We start from the raw sequence: 24410 nt of genomic DNA, 5'->3' as shown, positions 1-24410 counted from the left end.
GACACCGGGCACTGCACTCCCTGCGGTGGTGTGGAACGCGTGTGTCGAATTCGAAGTCAGTGGGGCGAACGGTTCTCAAGTTACGTGCATTGCAGCCACACACACACACAGAGACATGGTGCATTTATAGATGATAGATATCTCGCGGCAGCCGTGGCTCAGAGCAGTGGTTTTCAACCCTTTCCATACCATGGTCCATTCGGGGGCGCTAGACCCTCCTATACCTCCAGCTTTTAGTTTGTGTCTACAAACTGTGTCCCATTGACAATGTATGGACAATGTTATGTCAATCAGGGGTTCTCAACGTTTTTGGCTGGGGACCCCCTCTGGGGACCCCCTCTGGGGACCCCCGGAAATGCTTTGGCCATGTATCGTGACCCCCCCCCCCCCCCCACCCCACCCCAATACAAACCGACTGCAAAAATAACCTTAACAATAGAGACAATATATCATGAATAAATACTGAAACCAGATATAATCATTAAGGTAATGTATGCATATACTATGTACTAAAAAATACAACACGTTATTCCGACCAGTTCCTTTCCCCTCCATCAGGCTCCCCGGCTGGCCAGGGGGAGGCAGTATAGAGACCACTTCCTTTCCCCTCCATCAGGCGCCCCGGCTGGCCAGGGGGAGGCAGTATAGAGACCAGTTCCTTTCCCCTCCATCAGGCGCCCCGGCTGGCCAGGGGGAGGCAGTATAGAGACCAGTTCCTTTCCCCTCCATCAGGCGCCCCGGCTGGCCAAGGGGAGACAGTATAGAGACCAGTTCCTTTCCCCTCCATCAGGCGCCCCGGCTGGCCAAGGGGAGACAGTATAGAGACCAGTTCCTTTCCCCTCCATCAGGCGCCCCGGCTGGCCAGGGGGAGGCAGTATAGAGACCAGTTCCTTTCCCCTCCATCAGGCGCCCCGGCTGGCCAGGGGGAGGCAGTATAGAGACCAGTTCCTTTCCCCTCCATCAGGCGCCCCGGCTGGCCAGGGGGAGGCAGTTTAGAGACCAGTTCCTTTCCCCTCCATCAGGCGCCCCGGCTGGCCAGGGGGAGGCAGTTTAGAGACCAGTTCCTTTCCCCTCCATCAGACGCCCCGGCTGGCCAGGGGGAGGCAGTATAGAGACCAGTTCCTTTCCCCTCCATCAGGCGCCCCGGCTGGCCAGGGGGAGGCAGTATAGAGACCAGTTCCTTTCCCCTCCATCAGGCGCCCCGGCTGGCCAGGGGGAGGCAGTTTAGAGACCAGTTCCTTTGCCCTCCATCAGGCGCCAAGGCTGGCCAGGGGGAGGCAGTATAGAGACCACTTCCTTTCCCCTCCATCAGGCGCCCCGGCTGGCCAGGGGGAGGCAGTATAGAGACCAGTTCCTTTCCCCTCCATCAGGCGTCCCGGCTGGCCAGGGGGAGGCAGTATTGACACCAGTTCCTTTCCCCTCCATCAGGCGCCCCGGCTGGCCAGGGGGAGGCAGTATAGAGACCAGTTCCTTTCCCCTCCATCAGGCGTCCCGGCTGGCCAGGGGGAGGCAGTATAGAGACCAGGATTACTGCATGTGTTTTATGTGAGGATACCATAGTCTAGTGGATCTGTAGTAGTTGTGAGTACAATGGGGGGTTAGGTTTGGGAGCTCTAGGGGAGGGGGGGGGGGGGGATGGGGCTGGTTTGGGAGCCCTAGGTGAGAGGGAGGGGGGGGGGGGGGGGGGGGGGGGGGGTTGGGAGCCCTAGGGGAGAGGGAGGGGGGGCTTGGTTTGCCCTAGGGGAGAGGGAGGGAGAGAGGAGAATCTAGGCAGCGTGGAGCCTAGTTCCGGAGTGACAGACAGCCTGTGGTGGTACGCATGTGTGTATGTGTGTATGTGTGTATGTGTGTATGTGTGTATGCGTACGCTGTGACCCGACATTCTCCTCTCAGTGGGAGGTTGGAAGAGTGGTCCCCAGGTGGGGGGGGAGAGTGGGGTAACGGGAGACCGGGGGGCATGTCCGCCATCTTCCTGTCTCATTAGCATAATCCTCCCACGCGAGCATTGCTAATTAATTGTGTCTGCGTGACAGGTGACCTGGGGGGGGGGGGGGGGGAGAGAAAGAGAGAGAGAGAGGGAGAGAGTGAGAGAGAGAGAGAGAGATGAGGTGCGACGGTAGAGAGAGGTGATCTGTAGTAAATGCTCCTCTTAAATCGTTAAACGTTTTAATTAAGCGGGCCTGCCAGCCAATTACAGGACGGCCTAACGGCGTTAGCGTTGTAGATGGAGACGCTGAACGGAGGGGTCAGTCAGGAGGGACGTACAGGGAGTGGTAGAGGGGCTGAACGGAGGGGTCAGGAGGGACGTACAGGGAGTGGTAGAGGGGCTGAACGGAGGGGTCAGGAGGGACGTACAGGGAGTGGTAGAGGGACTGAACGGAGGGGTCAGGAGGGACGTACAGGGAGTGGTAGAGGGACTGAACGGAGGGGTCAGGAGGGAGGGACGTACATGGAGTGGTAGAGGGACTGAACGGAGGGGTCAGGAGGGAGGGACGTACAGGGAGTGGTAGAGGGACTGAACGGAGGGGTCAGGAGGGAGGGACGTACAGGGAGTGGTAGAGGGACTGAACGGAGGGGTCAGGAGGGAGGGACGTACAGGGAGTGGTAGAGGGACTGAACGGAGGGGTCAGGAGGGAGGGACGTACAGGGAGTGGTAGAGGGACTGAACGGAGGGGTCAGGAGGGAGGGACGTACAGGGAGTGGTAGAGGGACTGAACGGAGGGGTCAGGAGGGAGGGACGTACAGGGAGTGGTAGAGGGACTGAACGGAGGGGTCAGGAGGGAGGGACGTACAGGGAGTGGTAGAGGGACTGAACGGAGGGGTCAAGAGGGAGGGACGTACAGGGAGTGGTAGAGGGACTGAACGGAGGGGTCAGGAGGGACGTACAGGGAGTGGTAAAGGGACTGAACGGAGGGGTCAGGAGGGAGGGACGTACAGGGAGTGGTAGAGGGACTGAACGGAGGGGTCAGGAGGGACGTACAGGGAGTGGTAGAGGGACTGAACGGAGGGGTCAGGAGGGACGTACAGGGAGTGGTAGAGGGGCTGAACGGAGGGGTCAGGAGGGACGTACAGGGAGTGGTAGAGGGGCTGAACGGAGGGGTCAGGAGGGAGGGACGTACAGGGAGTGGTAGAGGGACTGAACGGAGGGGTCAGGAGGGAGGGACGTACAGGGAGTGGTAGAGGGGCTGAACGGAGGGGTCAGGAGGGAGGGACGTACAGGGAGTGGTAGAGGGACTGAACGGAGGGGTCAGGAGGGAGGGACGTACAGGGAGTGGTAGAGGGGCTGAACGGAGGGGTCTACTGGAGATGCAGGTGTAACGACATGGATTTCGACACAAAATGATGCGGACCAGGGATCAGATTACAGCGCAGTATATGGGGTCCCGTCCGTTAAACTGAGAGCACGCACAAAGCGCATCAAATCCCTAAATCAATGGTGTGAACATGGATTAGGACTACTTTACATGAGCCTCACTTTACTGGCAAAACAGTGCCAACTACTGCATATTTAATGAACTTATTTCATATGCGCATTTTATCAGTTTAATGGAAACACAGACAATTCGCTTTTCTTTTTTCGACTTAATGAACATACGCTTCCTTTTTTCGCAAAGGCTTAATGGAACCGCACCTACTGTCACTCTATCACTCTCTCTCTCGGTCTCTATCAATGTCACTCTATCACTGTCTCTCTCTCTCTCTGTCTCTATCACTGTCACTCTAACACTGCCTCTCTCTCTCTCAGACTAATATCTAGGCAGTGATGTCAGTCTGTAGTTCCAGGCTAATATCTGCGCAGTGATCCAATGTCGTTATCATTTTATTTTATTAACAGTTCTACTGCATAATCCGTGTTACCTGCATTAAAATCAAATATGCTACGCTGCCAGGATTGTTTTATGACCTTTAGATCATACGCTGAAGTATCTGGGCTTTTTTTCCTCGAAATTCCGCCGAAAATAGCTTGTGCCGTTTGTTTACATTCCAGCGTACCAATCGCCATCTTGCCAAGCAGAATGGAGGGGGGTGTGAGGAAGACAAAACCCCCGTCCACTTGAATTGGACTCAATTTCCCAGAAGCCCTAGCAGCCCAGCTTAAGTTTCGATTTCCGGTTTCGTCATCATAACATGAAGCTCTCTCCCCCTGCTCCGCGGAACGACTGACTTTCTTTTTAATTATTAAAATTCGGCGATTTAGACACATAAAACAAATAGCGGGAAACGCGTAATAAGCAGGGCATATCGTTTGATCAATCAATTTAAAGCCCTGAAAACTTTTAATAAATGAACCACTGCTTAAAGGGGCATTCCACTCATTTTCAACATTTTACTATGTCATGAATACACCTTAGAGCTGTTGTGTGGAAATAATAAAAAAGTCCCCCCATTCTGTGTTTCCTAGAACTAGAGGTCTGAAAAAAATCATTAACATGGTGAAACACATCTTGATGATGTCATCAAGATGTGTTTCACCATGTTAATGATTTTTTTCATAATTACAGTTCTAGGAAACACAGAATGGGGGGACTTTTTTATTATTTCCACACAACAGCTCTAAGGTGTATTAATGACATAGTAAAATGTTGAAAATGGGTGGTTTTCCCCTTTAACACTAAACCACTTTTCAACTTTCAAATGTATTCCAAAATGGAGGAAATAGGGCATTAATTTAAGAAATATAAAAAGAGGGTTTCTGGTGAGGGTCGCACGCACGCGCACACACGCGCACACACACCCGCTCTCACAGCCAGTTCAACCAGTACATATTATTCCCTCTTCTCTGAAACTGGATGACTTCTCCTCCACACGTGGCCTACATTCATCTCTCTCTCTCTCTCTCTCTCTCTCTCTCTCTCTCTCTCTCTCTCTCTCTCTCTCTCTCTCTCTCTCCAGTCCATGTTCAGAATAGAATGTCAGGTGAAGGACTCTCGGCAGGAGCGGTGTGCACTGATAACTCTTTGTCAACTCCCAACACGCACACGCGCACACACACATGCAGTGGCCCAGGGGCAGAGTGGTCGGTATTGGATGGGAACCACAAGTTTCCCAGTTTGATCCCTGTGGGCTCCCTTAGAGTTAGTGTTGAAGTGTCCTTGAGCAAAGACTCTGAACCCCAGAGACAGACAGACAGACAGACAGACAGACAGACAGACAGACAGACAGACAGACAGACAGACAGACAGACAGACAGACAGACAGACAGACAGACAGACAGACAGACAGACAGACAGACAGACAGACAGACAGACAGACAGACAGACAGACAGACAGACAGACAGACAGACAGACAGACAGACTTTCTTTGAAGTGTCACATATTCATTCCCATCATCCGACAGAAGCGCCAGCGGCAGAAAGATGATGATGTTCACTTTGATGAGAAGTTTTGAACAGAACTTCTTGACATGTAAATGATCCCATCGCTGCATTCGGGGAGTGGGTGCCAATCCAAAGTGCTGACGTTGTACATTATTACAAAGCCATGACTTTCTGCATAGCTTACAGTATGGTTGTCTCCAGTGGTGTAACCGAACATAACCAAGTACATGAAGTACTTGGGCTTTACTCAAAAACTGTACACTTTATTTAACCCATTTTGGGGCGGGAACCCCTTTTGGTGTTTTAAACATCATGTTATAATTTAGCTATTGAAAAATAGCAGATCTACAAGCTCATAGCGTGCCACCGAGTGGCGCGCTACGAGCTTGTATGTCTGCTATTTTTGAAAAATCGTGAAAATATTTATTTCAGAAAACTGGAGGATTTAGATTTTTTTTTAAATTTTGAGGTCAGGCCTAAATGGGTTAAAATAAACTGTACACAAGTACGTTGCACTTCTTTTTTGGCTTTCGCCTTTATTTCATATATTTTATGGGGACAGACCAAGGGGGCAGTGAGGCTATTCAACGTTGAAGCTCTGGGTCCTAGTGGTAGGAGGAGGGACTACAGGCGGACCCGTGGATTCATGACCGGGAAACCCCGTGCAGCTGGGCTTTAACGTTGAGCGCTCGGTTGCCCTACGTCACTCAGGACCTCAAAGTTGAGGTCCGGGGAGGGACTTCCGGCAGTCTTCCGGGTGCTTCAAAACGCCACTGAGCAACTTCCACTGACATGAATAGCTGGGGGGGCGGAGCTTCGCGCCAGTTCAGTCTCTATTATATATATACTCTATGGGACGGACAGTAGGCTGACAGGAAATGGGGAGAGAGATGGGGGGGGGGTGACATGCAGTAAAGGCCGTCGGGATCGGGAGTCGAACCTGCGGCACACTGCCAGACTGGATTACCAGCCAAGGTGCCTGGACCGCTGAGCCATGGCCCAGGCCAGTACGTTGCTCTTCTGAGGATTTATTTTATTTTTATTTTTATTTTGTTGTACTTGATACTGGAGTATTTTCAATACTCTTCTCTTATACTTCCACTAAACGTCTCACAGGGAAATAATGTTTATTTTTTGCTACACTACAATTTTTTGAAAACTTTAGTGAATCAGGAATGAAAAAAGAAACCACTTCATCTCTGCATCAAGGACTCTTTGGCGTTCTTTCCACTATTTTCCAGTTTTGGGCAGTTTTTTCTACCTGTGCCTTTCGGCAACACTACACTACCCACACTATAGAGCGTTGCAGTCCCGCCCCCTACCAGGGCCCAGTCCCGCCCCCTACCAAGGCCCAGTCCCGCCCCTACCAGGGCTCAGTCCCGCCCCCTACCAGGGCCCAGTCCCGCCCCCTACCAGGGCCCAGTCCAGCCCCCTACCAGGGCCCAGTCCCGCCCCCTACCAGGGCCCAGTCCAGCCCCCTACCAGGGCCCTGTCCCGCCCCCTACCAGGGCCCAGGAAATGATTCTCCGTTCATTTTCCTCATAGACATTTCAAAAAGTATTTATTTAAAAGACCTTTTAAGTGTCGTACAAAGCCAACTCTTGTCGTGACAAATCATGACAACAAACATTTTTTTTCGGGCCGAACAAATAATTAGAAAGAGGAAAAAAACGGCAGGTTACAACACTTTTTTTGTTGTTTTTCTTATTTGTAATTATTTGTTTGGTCCAAAATATTGTGTTTGTTGTCATGATTTGTCACGACTCGAGTTGGGTTTGTACGACGCTTATAAGGTCTTTAAATAAATACGTTTTGAAATGTCTATGAGGAAAAATGCATTGGGAATCATTTCCTGGGCCTGGCGTCGTCATGAAAGGGGGCGGGACTGGGCCTGGCGTCGTCATGAAAGGGGGCGGGACTGGGCCTGGCGTCGTCATGAAAGGGGGCGGGACTGGGCCTGGCGTCGTCATGAAAGGGGGCGGCACTGGGCCTGGCGTCGTCATGAAAGGGGGCGGCACTGGGCCTGGCGTCGTCATGAAAGGGGGCGGGACTGGGCCTGGCGTCGTCATGAAAGGGGGCGGGACTGGGCCTGGCGTCGTCATGAAAGGGGGCGGGACTGGGCCTGGCGTCGTCATGAAAGGGGGCGGGACTGGGCCTGGCGTCGTCATGAAAGGGGGCGGGACTGGGCCTGGCGTCGTCATGAAAGGGGGCGGGACTGGGCCTGGCGTCGTCATGAAAGGGGGCGGGACTGGGCCTGGCGTCGTCATGAAAGGGGGCGGGACTGGGCCTGGCGTCGTCATGAAAGGGGGCGGGACTGGGCCTGGCGTCGTCATGAAAGCGGGCGGGACTGGGCCTGGCGTCGTCATGAAAGGGGGCGGGACTGGGCCTGGCGTCGTCATGAAAGTGGGCGGGACTGGGCCTGGCGTCGTCATGAAAGGGGGCGGGACTGGGCCTGGCGTGGTCATGAAAGGGGGCGGGACTGTGATGCTCTATAGGTCAGAGTGTGACAGTAATGTCCTGTGGCTGGACCCCATTGTGACTCTTCCTTCTTGAGTCGCTCAATTAACTGCAGTTACTACAAGTTACTTTGTAGATGTTTGAGTATTATTTCCACTTCGTGGGCCGGCCTAGTTTAGGGGGTTCTAGAGCATATGCCTTCCATGCAGAAGGTTGTGGGTTCGAACCCTGCCTGGGGTCGACGTCAGCAAGGGGCCCAAATGGTGATGATCTCATCACATTTGTGATGACGGCTGTGGCCGTTTTTCTGCCGTATTCTGTCTGTTGTCAGTATTTGAACCACTGCTTCACTGTGTCTGGTTGTCTGGGTTTTCTGTCGTCAGTATTAACCCATTCTGGGCAGGAACCCCCTTTTGGTGTTTATAGCATTATGTTATACTTTAGCTATTGAAAAATTTTGGAAAAGTCTTGAAACTGTGGCACAAATGTTCTTTCAGAGCGTTTTTAACTCAAACCTTTGCTTCTGGGGGACGCCTTGAACAACATATTTTCAGATGGGGGTCGGCGGCCAAATGCAGATATTTTTTGGGGTCCTTGACATGAAAATGTTTGAGAAGGTCTGAAAACTGTCTGTATTTAGAAGACATTTATAGAATCGTACTCAGGTCTGAATGGCTTAAAATCACTGCGTCACTGTGTCTGGTTGTGTGTTTTCTGTCTGGTATTCAGGATGAAGGCTCCACCTTCCTCCAGATGGGAGCTTCTCTGGAGCAACAGATTGTCTGCATGTTCAAGGTGAGACAGCAACACTGCACGCACGTGCACACACACACACACACACACACACACACACACACACACACACACACACACACACACACACACACACACACACACGGCACACAACACTACTGTATGTACAGTATGTGTACAACAGTTTGTAAGACAGAATGTGTGCAACAGTTTGTAAGACAGAATGTGTGCAACAGTTTGTAAGACAGTATGTGTACAACAGTTTGTGAGACTGTATGTGTACAACAGTTTGTGAGACTGTATGTGTACAACAGTTTGTGAGACTGTATGTGTACAACAGTTTGTGAGACTGTATGTGTACAACAGTTTGTGAGACAGTATGTGTACAACAGTTTGTGAGACAGTATGTGTACAACAGTTTGTGAGACTGTATGTGTACAACAGTTTGTGAGACAGTATGTGTACAACAGTTTGTGAGACTGTATGTGTACAACAGTTTGTGAGACTGTATGTGTACAACAGTTTGTGAGACAGTATGTGTACAACAGTTTGTGAGACAGTATGTGTACAACAGTTTGTGAGACAGTATGTGTACAACAGTTTGTGAGACAGTATGTGTACAACAGTTTGTAAGACATATGTGTACACCAGTTTGTGAGACTGTATGTGTACAACAGTTTGTGAGACTGTATGTGTACAACAGTTTGTGAGACAGTATGTGTACAACAGTTTGTGAGACAGTATGTGTACAACAGTTTGTGAGACAGTATGTGTACAACAGTTTGTGAGACAGTATGTGTACAACAGTTTGTGAGACAGTATGTGTACAACAGTTTGTGAGACAGTATGTGTACAACAGTTTGTGAGACAGTATGTGTACAACAGTTTGTGAGACAGTATGTGTACAACAGTTAGTAAGACTGTATGTGTACAACAGTTAGTAAGACTGTATGTGTACAACAGTTAGTAAGACTGTATGTGTACAACAGTTAGTAAGACTGTATGTGTACAACAGTTAGTAAGACTGTATGTGTACAACAGTTAGTAAGACTGTATGTGTACAACAGTTTGTGAGACTGTATGTGTACAACAGTTAGTAAGACTGTATGTGTACAACAGTTTGTGAGACAGTATGTGTACAACAGTTAGTAAGACTGTATGTGTACAACAGTTAGTAAGACTGTATGTGTACAACAGTTAGTAAGACTGTATGTGTACAACAGTTTGTGAGACTGTATGTGTACAACAGTTTGTAAGACTGTATGTGTACAACAGTTTGTAAGACAGAATGTGTACAACAGTTTGTGAGACTGTATGTGTACAACAGTTTGTGAGACAGTATGTGTACAACAGTTTGTGAGACAGTATGTGTACAACAGTTTGTAAGACTGTATGTGTACAACAGTTTGTGAGACATATGTGTACAACAGTTTGTGAGACAGTATGTGTACAACAGTTTGTAAGACAGTATGTATACAACAGTTTGTGAGACAGTATGTGTACACCAGTTTGTGAGACAGTATGTGTACAACAGTTTGTGAGACTGTATGTGTACAACAGTTTGTGAGACATATGTGTACAACAGTTTGTGAGACTGTATGTGTACAACAGTTTGTAAGACAGTATGTGTACAACAGTTTGTGAGACTGTATGTGTACAACAGTTTGTGAGACAGTATGTGTACAACAGTTTGTGAGACTGTATGTGTACAACAGTTTGTGAGACAGTATGTGTACAACAGTTTGTGAGACAGTATGTATACAACAGTTTGTGAGACTGTATGTGTACAACAGTTTGTAAGACAGTATGTGTACAACAGTTTGTGAGACAGTATGTGTACAACAGTTTGTGAGACTGTATGTGTACAACAGTTTGTGAGACAGTATGTGTACAACAGTTTGTGAGACAGTATGTGTACAACAGTTTGTAAGACTGTATGTGTACAACAGTTTGTGAGACAGTATGTGTACAACAGTTTGTGAGACAGTATGTGTACAACAGTTTGTGAGACAGTATGTGTACAACAGTTTGTAAGACTGTATGTGTACAACAGTTTGTAAGACAGTATGTGTACAACAGTTTGTCGAGATGACTCATAATAGGGCGCCGTGTGTGTTCCAATGTTTCTAGACTGTTCTGCCCATTGCAACGCAGCCTCTCCAAGTGTATCAAGGATACACATTCGTTAAGCCATCGAGAAACAGAGGGTACTCTCCTCCTCCTTCTCCTCCTCCTCCTCCTCCAGATCATGGAGGAGTATGACTGGGGAGAGTTCGTACTGATCTCTGTCCTTCTCCTCCTCCAGATAATGGAGGAGTATGACTGGGGAGAGTTCGTACTGATCTCTGTCCTTCTCCTCCTCCAGATAATGGAGGAGTATGACTGGGGAGAGTTCGTACTGATCTCTGTCCTTCTCCTCCTCCAGATAATGGAGGAGTATGACTGGGGAGAGTTCGTACTGATCTCTGTCCTTCTCCTCCTCCAGATCATGGAGGAGTATGACTGGGGAGAGTTCGTACTGATCTCTGTCCTTCTCCTCTAGATAATGGAGGAGTACGACTGGGGAGAGTTCGTACTGATCTCTGTCCTTCTCCTCCTCCAGATCATGGAGGAGTATGACTGGGGAGAGTTCGTACTGATCTCTGTCCTTCTCCTCCTCCAGATAATGGAGGAGTACGACTGGGGAGAGTTCGTACTGATCTCTGTCCTTCTCCTCCTCCAGATCATGGAGGAGTATGACTGGGGAGAGTTCGTACTGATCTCTGTCCTTCTCCTCCTCCAGATCATGGAGGAGTATGACTGGGGAGAGTTCGTACTGATCTCTGTCCTTCTCCTCCTCCAGATAATGGAGGAGTATGACTGGGGAGAGTTCGTACTGATCTCTGTCCTTCTCCTCTAGATAATGGAGGAGTACGACTGGGGAGAGTTCGTACTGATCTCTGTCCTTCTCCTCTAGATAATGGAGGAGTACGACTGGGGAGAGTTCGTACTGATCTCTGTCCTTCTCCTCTAGATAATGGAGGAGTATGACTGGGGAGAGTTCGTACTGATCTCTGTCCTTCTCCTCTAGATAATGGAGGAGTATGACTGGGGAGAGTTCGTACTGATCTCTGTCCTTCTCCTCCTCCAGATCATGGAGGAGTATGACTGGGGAGAGTTCGTACTGATCTCTGTCCTTCTCCTCCTCCAGATCATGGAGGAGTATGACTGGGGAGAGTTCGTGCTGATCACCAGCTTCCTGCCGGGCTACGATGTGTTCGTGGACCTGGTGGAGTCCTACACGGACACCTCCTACTTCCTGTGGAAGCTGCAGGACGTCCTGTCCCTGGAGATGTCCGTGGGCGCCAACGACGCGCGCACCAAACGCACGCTGCAGCAGGTAGGAGACCCCCTAAACCCCTGAACATTTTCACATCAAGGTCCATTATTTATCCAGCATCTGAGCCACGGACCACCATTTGATTACATTTATCCTCTCAGACCCATTTGAGAAACTCTTTAACTGCCGCCTAGTTAACACAGATCACTACCCCAGTTTTGAGGTCCAAGCCATTAGAGTGGACTCTGAAAATCCACTTTTAATTATTCTCGTGTACCGCCCACCAAAATCCAAGGACTTCATTTTTCAATTTTCAGCCTTCCTCTCAACCATTATGCCCAACTTTGACGAGGCTTTGATTCTAGGTGACATAAATGTCCACTTATGTTGCCCAAATAAGCCTCTAGTTAGCGATTTTAGTCATTTAATCGAGTCTTTTAATCTTTCACTCCTTGACACCGGTCCCACACACAGGCTGGGTCACACGTTGGACCTAGTTCTATATTGCGGTCTTAATATAGTTAACATGGAAATAATAGCTCCATGTCTGTCCGACCATTGCACCATTTTATTTGATGCCGCTCTGTGTCTCCCCCTGTCAAAACCTCATCTCCCAACTCGTTACTCACGTCACTTTAACTCCCAAACTGCCGCCATTTTTTCAGAGGCGCTCACTGCTGCCCCAAACACCTGTATTGTCGAGGCCCCACCACCAGATATGAACACAGAGGAACTTATTTCCCTATTTAATTTCACCTGCGCCACAATCCTAGATAATGTTGCTCCCTTAAAACCAAAAAAATCCAAACCAAAATGCTCCCCTTGGCTAAATGACATCACCAGAGCCCTGAGAAGGGAATGCAGAAAATCAGAAAGGAAGTGGAAAAGTGACAAACTTCAGATCTCCTTCGACATTCTGAAAAACAACCTCCTCAGTTATCAGGATGCTATAAACGCAGCACGTAAAACCTATTTCTCTAAACTCATTTCTGACAACTCCCAAAATCCACAGATCCTCTTCAAAACCATAAACTCAGTTATCCACCCTCCCCCCGGCAATAATACGGACATTTCTGCTGCAAAATGTAACGAGTTCCTTCAATTTTTTATCACAAAAGTAAATAACATCAGACAGAATATCCCCCCACCCACATTTGACCTAACGACCCCATCGACCTGCACCTCCATATTAGACAGCTTCCTTCCCACCACACTCCCCAGCCTCAACAACATAATCTCCACCATGAAGCCTGCCACCTGTCATCTTGACATTGTCCCCTCTGCCCTCCTGAAAGAGGTTGCCAACACCGCTGGTCCCAGCATCCTGGCAATAATAAATAGCTCCCTGGCCACTGGCACAGTCCCGGACTGCTTCAAGCATGCAGTAGTTCAACCCCTCCTGAAAAAACCCAACACTGACCCCTCCGTACCCAGCAATTACAGACCCATATCAAAACTTCCATTTTTGTCCAAAATCCTAGAAAAAGTAATTCTCTCCCAGTTAATGCCATACCTTCAACACAACAATATAATGGAAACATTTCAGTCAGGTTTCAGACCCCTCCACAGTACAGAATCAGCCCTCCTGAAGGTCCACAACGACCTGCTCCTCTCTGCTGACGCTGGGGACTGCGGTGTCCTACTGCTGCTGGACCTTAGCGCAGCATTCGACACCGTGGACCACACCATTCTACTGCACCGCCTCAAGTCCCATGCTGGAGTCCAAAACACAGCCTTGGGCTGGTTTGAATCTTACCTCAAGGACAGATCTTTCTCTGTCAATATGGGTACCTTCTCCTCTCCCCCTGCCCACCTCTCCTGCGGAGTCCCCCAAGGATCCATCCTAGGCCCCATCTTGTTTTCCCTCTATATGCTCCCCCTTGGTCATATCATCAGACAATATAACATCTCATTCCACTGCTACGCAGATGACACCCAACTATATCTCCCTCTGAAACCCAACGATCAATCCACACTAAACAACCTAAATAAATGCCTCACCGACATCAAAAGATGGATGGCACAAAACTTCCTACAACTAAATGACAGTAAATTTGAAATAGTACTATTTGGTCCACCTGACTCCATCACACAAATAAAAAATGACCTTGGCGACCTCGCCCCCCTTGTCAAACCCCACGCTAAAAACCTTGGGGTGCTTTTTGATTCCGCCTTTAAATTCGACAAACAAATCAACACCATAGTCAAAACCAGCTTTTTCCACCTCCGCTCCATCACCAAAATTAAGCCATTTCTCTCCACACACGACCTCGAAATTGTCATCCATGCACTCATTTCATCCCGTCTAGATTATTGCAACTCCCTCTACACCGGAATTTCCCAGTCATCCCTATCCCGTCTCCAACTGGTGCAAAATGCGGCTGCCAGACTCCTGACTGGCACCAAGAGGCGAGACCATATCACCCCTGTCCTTGCCTCTCTCCACTGGTTGCCAGTCCGGTTCAGAATTAAATTCAAAACCCTTCTCTTCACATACAAAGCACTAAACGGACTGGCCCCCTCCTACATCTCTGACCTCCTATCATACTCCTCCTCCATCAGGACCCTCAGGTCAGCAGACAGACGACTCCTAGTAGTCCCAGCAACAAGGAAGAGGCTCAGGGGCGACCGAGCCTTTGCTGTCGCAGCTCCTATACTTTGGAATAGCATTCCTCTCGCTGTCAGATCTGCCCCCTCCACTGAGAGTTTTAAGTCTAGGCTCAAAACGTTCCTCTACTCTCAAGCCTTCCAGTCCCCCTAATACTCGTGCACTTTATACCTAGGATACGTTTTTTTCGTACTGCCTTTTAACTGCTTAACATCTCTCTTGACTACTGTACCATAACTATGCATTTTTATCATTTTATTTTTATTTTATTGTTTCACTGATGTACTGTATTGCACTGTATCGTATTGTTTTTCTGTGACCTGTGAAGCACTTTGGTACGATGAGAGTCGTTTTTAAATGTGCTATACAAATAAAATTGATTTGATTTGATTTGATTTGATTTGAGCCACGGACCACCATTTGATGACATTTAGCCTCTCAGACCCATTTGAGCCACGGACCACCATTTGATGACATTTATCCTCTCAGACCCATTTGAGCCACGGACCACCATTTGATGACATTTAGCCTCTCAGACCCAAAACGAAAGAATATTTTGTTGTCGTTGAATAATATTTTGTCCACAATTCCATGCTGTATTGATGTTGGTACCATTAGGAGAGATAATAGGCCAAATGTTGATCAAAATAACAATTCTTCTACATTCTGTAATTGTGTAGACTTCTTGTAAATTCAGTAATGCAGAGGTTTACAATTATTTAGTAATGCAGATGTTTAAAGTGAAACCAAATGCACCCTTACTGGTCCATTTGGTTTCATTTTACACTCTCAATATCTATAAGGGTCCATTTGGTTTGGTGGCCTTGTGGTTAGAGGGTCCGCCCTGAGACTGGGTGGTCGGGGTTCGATCTCCGACCGGGTCATACCAAAGACTGCTTGACACTCAGCATCAAGGGTTGGATTGGGGGTAAGGAGCCATGCGACATACTAGCGTCATGTCCAGGGGGTGTACTTGTACATCAAGCTGCCTCATGCTACAGAAACAGGAGATAGGCTCCTGCCCTATGGGCCTCATGGCTACAGAAACAGGAGATAGGCTCCTGCCCTATGGGCCTCATGGCTACAGAAACAGGAGATAGGCTCCTGCCCCTATGGGCCTCATGGCTACAGAAACAGGCGATAGGCTCCTGCCCTATGGGCCTCATGGCTACAGAAACAGGAGATAGGCTCCTGCCCCTATGGGCCTCATGGCTACAGAAACAGGAGATAGGCTCCTGCCCCTATGGGCCTCATGGCTACAGAGACAGGAGATAGGCTCCTGCCCCTATGGGCCTCATGGCTACAGAGACAGGAGATAGGCTCCTGCCCCTATGGGCCTCATGGCTACAGAGACAGGAGATAGGCTCCTGCCCCTATGGGCCTCATGGCTACAGAAACAGGAGATAGGCTCCTGCCCTATGGGCCTCATGGCTACAGAAACAGGAGATAGGCTCCTGCCCCTATGGGCCTCATGGCTACAGAAACAGGAGATAGGCTCCTGCCCCTATGGGCCTCATGGCTACAGAAACAGGAGATAGGCTCCTGCCCCTATGGGCCTCATGGCTACAGAAACAGGAGATAGGCTCCTGCCCCTATGGGCCTCATGGCTACAGAAACAGGAGATAGGCTCCTGCCCTATGGGCCTCATGGCTACAGAAACAGGATATAGGCTCCTGCCCTATGGGCCTCATGGCTACAGAAACAGGAGATAGGCTCCTGCCCCTATGGGCCTCATGGCTACAGAAACAGGCGATAGGCTCCTGCCCTATGGGCCTCATGGCTACAGAAACAGGAGATAGGCTCCTGCCCCTATGGGCCTCATGGCTACAGAAACAGGAGATAGGCTCCTGCCCCTATGGGCCTCATGGCTACAGAGACAGGAGATAGGCTCCTGCCCCTATGGGCCTCATGGCTACAGAGACAGGAGATAGGCTCCTGCCCCTATGGGCCTCATGGCTACAGAGACAGGAGATAGTCTCCTGCCCCTATGGGCCTCATGGCTACAGAAACAGGAGATAGGCTCCTGCCCCTATGGGCCTCATGGCTACAGAAACAGGAGATAGGCTCCTGCCCTATGGGCCTCATGGCTACAGAAACAGGAGATAGGCTCCTGCCCCTATGGGCCTCATGGCTACAGAAACAGGAGATAGGCTCCTGCCCCTATGGGCCTCATGGCTACAGAAACAGGAGATAGGCTCCTGCCCCTATGGGCCTCATGGCTACAGAAACAGGAGATAGGCTCCTGCCCCTATGGGCCTCATGGCTACAGAAACAGGAGATAGGCTCCTGCCCTATGGGCCTCATGGCTACAGAAACAGGAGATAGGCTCCTGCCCCTATGGGCCTCATGGCTACAGAAACAGGAGATAGGCTCCTGCCCCTATGGGCCTCATGGCTACAGAGACAGGAGATAGGCTCCTGCCCCTATGGGCCTCATGGCTACAGAGACAGGAGATAGGCTCCTGCCCCTATGGGCCTCATGGCTACAGAGACAGGAGATAGGCTCCTGCCCCTATGGGCCTCATGGCTACAGAAACAGGAGATAGGCTCCTGCCCCTATGGGCCTCATGGCTACAGAGACAGGAGATAGGCTCCTGCCCCTATGGGCCTCATGGCTACAGAAACAGGAGATAGGCTCCTGCCCCTATGGGCCTCATGGCTACAGAAACAGGAGATAGGCTCCTGCCCCTATGGGCCTCATGGCTACAGAAACAGGAGATAGGCTCCTGCCCCTATGGGCCTCATGGCTACAGAAACAGGAGATAGGCTCCTGCCCCTATGGGCCTCATGGCTACAGAAACAGGAGATAGGCTCCTGCCCCTATTGGCCTCATGGCTACAGAAACAGGAGATAGGCTCCTGCCCCTATGGGCCTCATGGCTACAGAAACAGGAGATAGGCTCCTGCCCCTATGGGCCTCATGGCTACAGAAACAGGAGATAGGCTTCTGCCCCTATGGGCCTCATGGCTACAGAAACAGGAGATAGGCTCCTGCCCCTATGGGCCTCATGGCTACAGAAACAGGAGATAGGCTCCTGCCCCTATGGGCCTCATGGCTACAGAAACAGGAGATAGGCTCCTGCCCCTATGGGCCTCATGGCTACAGAAACAGGAGATAGGCTTCTGCCCCTATGGGCCTCATGGCTACAGAAACAGGAGATAGGCTCCTGCCCTTATGGGCCTCATGGCTACAGAAACAGGAGATAGGCTCCTGCCCCTATGGGCCTCATGGCTACAGAAACAGGAGATAGGCTCCTGCCCCTATGGGCCTCATGGCTACAGAAACAGGAGATAGGCTCCTGCCCTATGGGCCTCATGGCTACAGAAACAGGAGATAGGCTCCTGCCCTATGGGCCTCATGGCTACAGAAACAGGAGATAGGCTCCTGCCCCTATGGGCCTCATGGCTACAGAAACATGAGATAGGCTCCTGCCCTATGGGCCTCATGGCTACAGAAACAGGAGATAGGCTCCTGCCCCTATTGGCCTCATGGCTACAGAAACAGGAGATAGGCTCCTGCCCTATGGGCCTCATGGCTACAGAAACAGGAGATAGGCTCCTGCCCCTATGGGCCTCATGGCTACAGAAACAGGAGATAGGCTCCTGCCCCTATGGGCCTCATGGCTACAGAAACAGGAGATAGGCTCCTGCCCTATGGGCCTCATGGCTACAGAAACAGGAGATAGGCTCCTGCCCCTATGGGCCTCATGGCTACAGAAACAGGAGATAGGCTCCTGCCCCTATGGGCCTCATGGCTACAGAAACAGGAGATAGGCTCCTGCCCCTATGGGCCTCATGGCTACAGAAACAGGAGATAGGCTCCTGCCCCTATGGGCCTCATGGCTACAGAAACAGGAGATAGGCTCCTGCCCCTATGGGCCTCATGGCTACAGAAACAGGAGATAGGCTCCTGCCCCTATGGGCCTCATGGCTACAGAAACAGGAGATAGGCTCCTGCCCTATGGGCCTCATGGCTACAGAAACAGGAGATAGGCTCCTGCCCCTATGGGCCTCATGGCTACAGAAACAGGAGATAGGCTCCTGCCCCTATGGGCCTCATGGCTACAGAAACAGGAGATAGGCTCCTGCCCCTATGGGCCACATGGCTACAGAAACAGGAGATAGGCTCCTGCCCCTATGGGCCTCATGGCTACAGAAACAGGAGATAGGCTCCTGCCCCTATGGGCCTCATGGCTACAGAAACAGGAGATAGGCTCCTGCCCCTATGGGCCTCATGGCTACAGAAACAGGAGATAGGCTTCTGCCCCTATGGGCCTCATGGCTACAGAAACAGGAGATAGGCTCCTGCCCCTATGGGCCTCATGGCTACAGAAACAGGAGATAGGCTCCTGCCCCTATGGGCCTCATGGCTACAGAAACAGGAGATAGGCTCCTGCCCTATGGGCCTCATGGCTACAGAAACAGGAGATAGGCTCCTGCCCCTATGGGCCTCATGGCTACAGAAACAGGAGATAGGCTCCTGCCCCTATGGGCCTCATGGCTACAGAAACAGGAGATAGGCTCCTGCCCCTATGGGCCACATGGCTACAGAAACAGGAGATAGGCTCCTGCCCCTATGGGCCTCATGGCTACAGAAACAGGAGATAGGCTCCTGCCCCTATGGGCCTCATGGCTACAGAAACAGGAGATAGGCTCCTGCCCCTATGGGCCTCATGGCTACAGAAACAGGAGATAGGCTTCTGCCCCTATGGGCCTCATGGCTACAGAAACAGGAGATAGGCTCCTGCCCCTATGGGCCTCATGGCTACAGAAACAGGAGATAGGCTCCTGCCCCTATGGGCCTCATGGCTACAGAAACAGGAGATAGGCTCCTGCCCTATGGGCCTCATGGCTACAGAAACAGGAGATAGGCTCCTGCCCTATGGGCCTCATGGCTACAGAAACAGGAGATAGGTTCCTGCCCTATGGGCCTCATGGCTACAGAAACAGGAGATAGGCTCCTGCCCTATGGGCCTCATGGCTACAGAAACAGGAGATAGGCTCCTGCCCTATGGGCCTCATGGCTACAGAAACAGGAGATAGGCTCCTGCCCCTATGGGCCTCATGGCTACAGAAACAGGAGATAGGCTCCTGCCCCTATGGGCCTCATGGCTACAGAAACAGGAGATAGGCTCCTGCCCTATGGGCCTCATGGCTACAGAAACAGGAGATAGGCTCCTGCCCTATGGGCCTCATGGCTACAGAAACAGGAGATAGGCTCCTGCCCCTATGGGCCTCATGGCTCTGCAAGGCTACTTACTGACGTCTAACCCCTGAACCCTCACCCCCAGGTGGACGCCCAGGTGCTGATGGCCTACGTGTCCCACGAGGAGGCCCAGTACCTGTTCCGCCAGGCGGGCGAGGTGGGCCTGCTGGGCCCCGGCTACATCTGGCTGCTGCCCAGCGTGGCGGTGGGAGACCCCGACGCCAGCGGCCCGCCGCCCCACAGCTTCCCCGTGGGCGTCATCGGTGTCACCACGGACCACTGGAGGACCAGCCTGCGGCAGCGCGTCCGCGAGGGCGTGGCCATCGTGGCCATGGGCGCCGAGAGCTTCCGGAGGAGCCACGGCTTCGTGCCCGACGGCCACGGGGACTGTGGCGCGCCGCACGGCGACGACAACAACGCCAAGCCCCCCTCGGACAACAACGCCAAGACCCCCTCGGACAACAACGGCACGCTGTTCAGGTGAGCTCCAGAACATCTTGAAGGGACACTTCACCCTTTATGCAAAATAAAAACATGTGTTAATGACGTTTAGAAGATTTAGAACACTTTCCTGGGGGGTCTTCATGTGTGTAATATGTGGTTTAGAACACTTTCCTGGGGGGTCTTCATGTGTGTAATATTTATATAGATATTTTAGATATTTTATGTAGATATTTTAGATTCTAGCAGTGAGCCTAGTGTCTCTGATGTCATGGACACTGGTGGGCTCACTTACTTCCTGGACTACATGTTGTCTCAGTAAGACAGCCCCCTCCCCCTATCCACAAGGAGGAGCAGTGCACCAAAGCATTATGGGATTTGAGTCCAGGAAGGAAGTGTGCCCAGTGTCGATGACATCAGAGACACTGGGCTGACTGCTAAAATCTAAAATATCTAAAACCACAAATTACACACACAAAGACGTGTAAACGTCATTAACACTCCGAACGCCCAGGACAAAGTTCTTTGTCCTTTCTATTAGTAACGCCCGTCGCCCAGGACGAAGTATTGTCCAAAAGACGAAGTTTATTGATACGAGAACAGATCGCATGGCTGTATAGCCCAGGCGTGCCTCCTGGGCTCTCCTCGGTGACGCGCAAGAGTGAGACGTCATCGAAAAACTCCCTCCTCTGTTTAGCTGATGAAAACGAAAATCCTGTGTTAGACGGCGCTCCGCGGTCCAGTCGCTAGTCTCGATAGATTCATTATTTTTTCAAAAAAGTGTACAGTATTTGTTAAAATGTTGTTTTTATGTGGGCACCCCCACCAGTTCATTAAGTTTGCCTGGTGGTGGGTGGTGATGGGTGGTGGTGATCCACCTGAACTTAAGCCACACCCACAGCTGTAGTTGTATGATAAAGGGGGAGGGGTTAGGGGAGGGGCTGATAATGTGATGTCACTATATTACTGTTTATTTCATTGGCACGTTTGACTGTCAAGGGTTCAGCCTCCAGGAAGAAACCCTAAATACAAAGTTAATACACCATTGCACATAAAAACAACTCCAGGGTGTCTAATGAAGTACTGTCACCTCATAGACACTAGACACAAACTGGAAAAATACAAAAATTGTGGCACTCCATCATTAAAAATGCTTATCCGTAGTCGGGTAATAAAGCTCCTTTGAATTGAATTGTGTTGCAGACACATGGTGAACGTGACGTGGGACAGGAAGGAGCTGTGGTTCAACAGCCAGGGCTTCCTGGCCAACCCAAATATGGTCATCATCGCCCTGGACCGGGATCGTGTCTGGGACAAGGTACCGTTTATCACGATTACATGTTACGTAGCTTCCAGAGTCGGTTCAGGCAGATATATCCGACGGGCGTATTCAGTGTTGGTGCAAGACCTACATGCCACGCGCTGACGTGCAGCCAATCAGCCCAAGACCCACATGCCACGCGCTGACGTGCAGGCAATCAGCCGAGCAATGCATTGGACGCCGTATTTCCGCTCACCTAAGGCTGCATTCTTCATGTGTTCCTGGTTGTTGTTATGTGATGTTTGCTCCACCGCCACCACCCCAGCACCACCGGTGGGCTCTGCTATTAGTTCTGTTTGCTCCCAGGTCCACCGGTGGGCTCTGCTATTAGTTCTGTTTGCTCCCAGGTCCACCGGTGGGCTGTGCTATTAGTTCTGTTTGCTCCCAGGTCCACCGGTGGGCTCTGCTATTAGTTCTGTTTGCTCCCAGCACCACCGGTGGGCTCTGCTATTAGTTCTGTTTGCTCCCAGGTCCACCCCAGGTCCACCGGTGGGCTCTGCTATTAGTTCTGTTTGCTCCCAGGTCCACCCCAGGTCCACCGGTGGGCTCTGCTATTAGTTCAGTTTGCTCCACCGCCACCACCCCAGCACCACCGGTGGGCTCTGCTATTAGTTCAGTTTGCTCCACCGCCACCACCCCAGCACCACCGGTGGGCTCTGCTATTAGTTCTGTTTGCTCCCAGGTCCACCCCAGGTCCACCGGTGGGCTCTGCTATTAGTTCAGTTTGCTCCACCGCCACCACCCCAGCACCACCGGTGGGCTCTGCTATTAGTTCAGTTTGCTCCACCGCCACCACCCCAGCACCACCGGTGGGCTCTGCTATTAGTTCTGTTTGCTTCCAGGTCCACCGGTGGGCTCTGCTATTAGTTCTGTTTGCTCCCACCGCCACCCCAGCACCACCGGTGGGCTCTGCTATTAGTTCAGTTTGCTCCACCGCCACCACCCCAGCACCACCGGTGGGCTCTGCTATTTCTGTTATTTGAGTTGTTATTGAGTATGTATCTCCCTGCTCCTAACCCCGTAGCCAGGGGGCGGTAGAGGCTGTATAGGCGCTGGGTGCCAGGGGGCGGTAGAGGCTGTATAGGCGCTGGGTGCCAGGGGGCGGTAGAGGCTGTATAGGCGCTGGGTGCCAGGGGGCGGTAGAGGCTGTATAGGCGCTGGGTGCCAGACACATTGAAGACAAAGTGAAAGAAGAAGAAGCTCTTGTTGTTTCCGGTAGTAGCGGAAGTAGAAGTCGGCCATTTCACAACACTGATCTGGGATCAGTTGTACGTGATCTGGGATCAGTGTGTACGTGCACTGATCTGGGATCAGTGTGTACGTGATTGGGATCAGTGTGTACGTGATCTGGGATCAGTGTGTACGTGATCTGGGATCAGTGTGTACGTGATCTGGGATCAGTGTGTACGTGAACACTGATCTGGGATCAGTGTGTACGTGATGTGCACTGATCTGGGATCAGTGTGTACGTGCGATCACATGTTTTGTCAAAACTAAGTCAAATTAAGCTCTCAACCCGTGGGTCGCGACCCCTCGGGGGGTCGCCAAATTATTTGAATGTCGGGGCTTGATTGTTGATTGTTTCTAAAAATGTGTTTTGCAAAAATCCACCTGTTGGTGGCGCTATAACAGCCCAATGTGAAAAGTGTGAAAGAGTTCACGTAAATGATTCGTTCATGATTTGAGGCTTTTTGTTCAAAACGGGCCAATCCTGCAAACTTTGAAAGCCAATGTTGGCCAATTAGGAGGGAATATGAAATATCGGACAGATCCGTTTGGAACACATTACTATAGAGATACTGTGTAACGATTTGCGGGATTTTTGAACAAATGTGTTTTACAAAAGTCCGCCTCCTGGTGGCGATATAACACGCACATGTGAAAAATGCAGGTCAAAGGTTTGTCCTTGGCCTCTAGGGAGCGTGCATGCAACGTTTCATGCAGATCGGTGCAGTTATAGGTAAAAATGGTGAAAAGCTGCCTCATGGTGGCGCCGTTCTGGAAGATTTGGGGCAGAGGTTCATCGTTGGCATCCAGGGAGTGTGTGTGCAACGTTTGGAATCGACCGGTGCCGGAGATTAGCTGGTAACGGACGGACACGCACGCACGCACGCACGCACGCACGCACGCACGCACGCACGCACGCACGCACGCGCGCGCGCGCGCGCGGACGGACGGAGTGCAAAACATACTCTCCCCTTGCCTTCGGCTGGTGGAGACAATAAGATCTGGTTGCAAAAGGGGTAAGTGTAGCCCTTCAAAGTATGTTTGTGATCCCTTTGTTGTGCCTGGCACGCCTGGCACGCCTGGCACCATTTCCCACTATGCAAACCGCCCAGGCTCTGTCCGCGCCGAATCCGCCGATGCTTTCACAACTTTGGAATGTCACATCTGTAGTAGCCTCGGAAACACAGACGTCTGGGTCCGAGTCCACTTCAATTCCGCATAGAGTAGCGCAAACATCTCTCACTCTCTGCTGATTTATGATCGTCTGCACCTTTGTTAAATTGACACACGCGCACACATGTACACACACACACTCCTCTCTCTCTGTCGCTCTAAGTAATTAGTCTCAAGTCTAGCAGCTGCGCATAGTTTCTCCCGGCGGATCCTGCCGGGAGGTGCCTATGCCATAAAAAGCCTAGGTGAGTTCCAGGCTACATCTGTAAGTGTGATTTGTTATCTCGGTCATGGGGACGTTGTTGGCTGTTTTGCACGTTCAAAATGACAGCGGGACAGCGATTCTCAATCTATCTTCACACTCCATCTTGCCCTAGCTTCAACGACCTTACAGGTGTATGCAAAGGCTCAACTTATGCAATTTAGATAGCATTTGTGACCACATTTGACTGAGGGACTGCCATTGGATTTTTTTTTAAATCCAAAAACGCCAGTGTCGCTGGCGTAATTTTCAGTCAATCTTTTTGAGCTTGTCATTTTAAAAGTAGTTCTTGAGTGAAACAATAAATAAAGAATGTGTGTGTGGGCA

At 50.7% G+C, this 24410-nt stretch overlaps 1 protein-coding gene across 1 annotated transcript in view; it reads left to right on the top strand.

The window, feature by feature from the left end:
• The window catches only part of LOC306915937 (glutamate receptor ionotropic, NMDA 2C-like), a gene marked incomplete at its 5' end in the record, with an annotated part of 162874 nt that overhangs the window by 17548 nt on the left and 120916 nt on the right, over positions 1 to 24410 (top strand). The window contains 4 exons of the mRNA XM_079493608.1: positions 8505 to 8570; positions 11719 to 11907; positions 19745 to 20139; positions 21304 to 21418. Of these exons, the coding sequence (XP_079349734.1) occupies positions 8505 to 8570; positions 11719 to 11907; positions 19745 to 20139; positions 21304 to 21418 (765 nt within the window). The remainder of the gene's footprint in view (positions 1 to 8504; positions 8571 to 11718; positions 11908 to 19744; positions 20140 to 21303; positions 21419 to 24410) is intronic.

Source organism: Electrona antarctica, assembly GCF_951216825.1.
Source record: "Electrona antarctica genome assembly, chromosome: 22".
Classification (NCBI taxonomy): Eukaryota; Metazoa; Chordata; class Actinopteri; order Myctophiformes; family Myctophidae; genus Electrona; species Electrona antarctica.
This window is presented reverse-complemented; position numbering and strand designations above follow the sequence as displayed.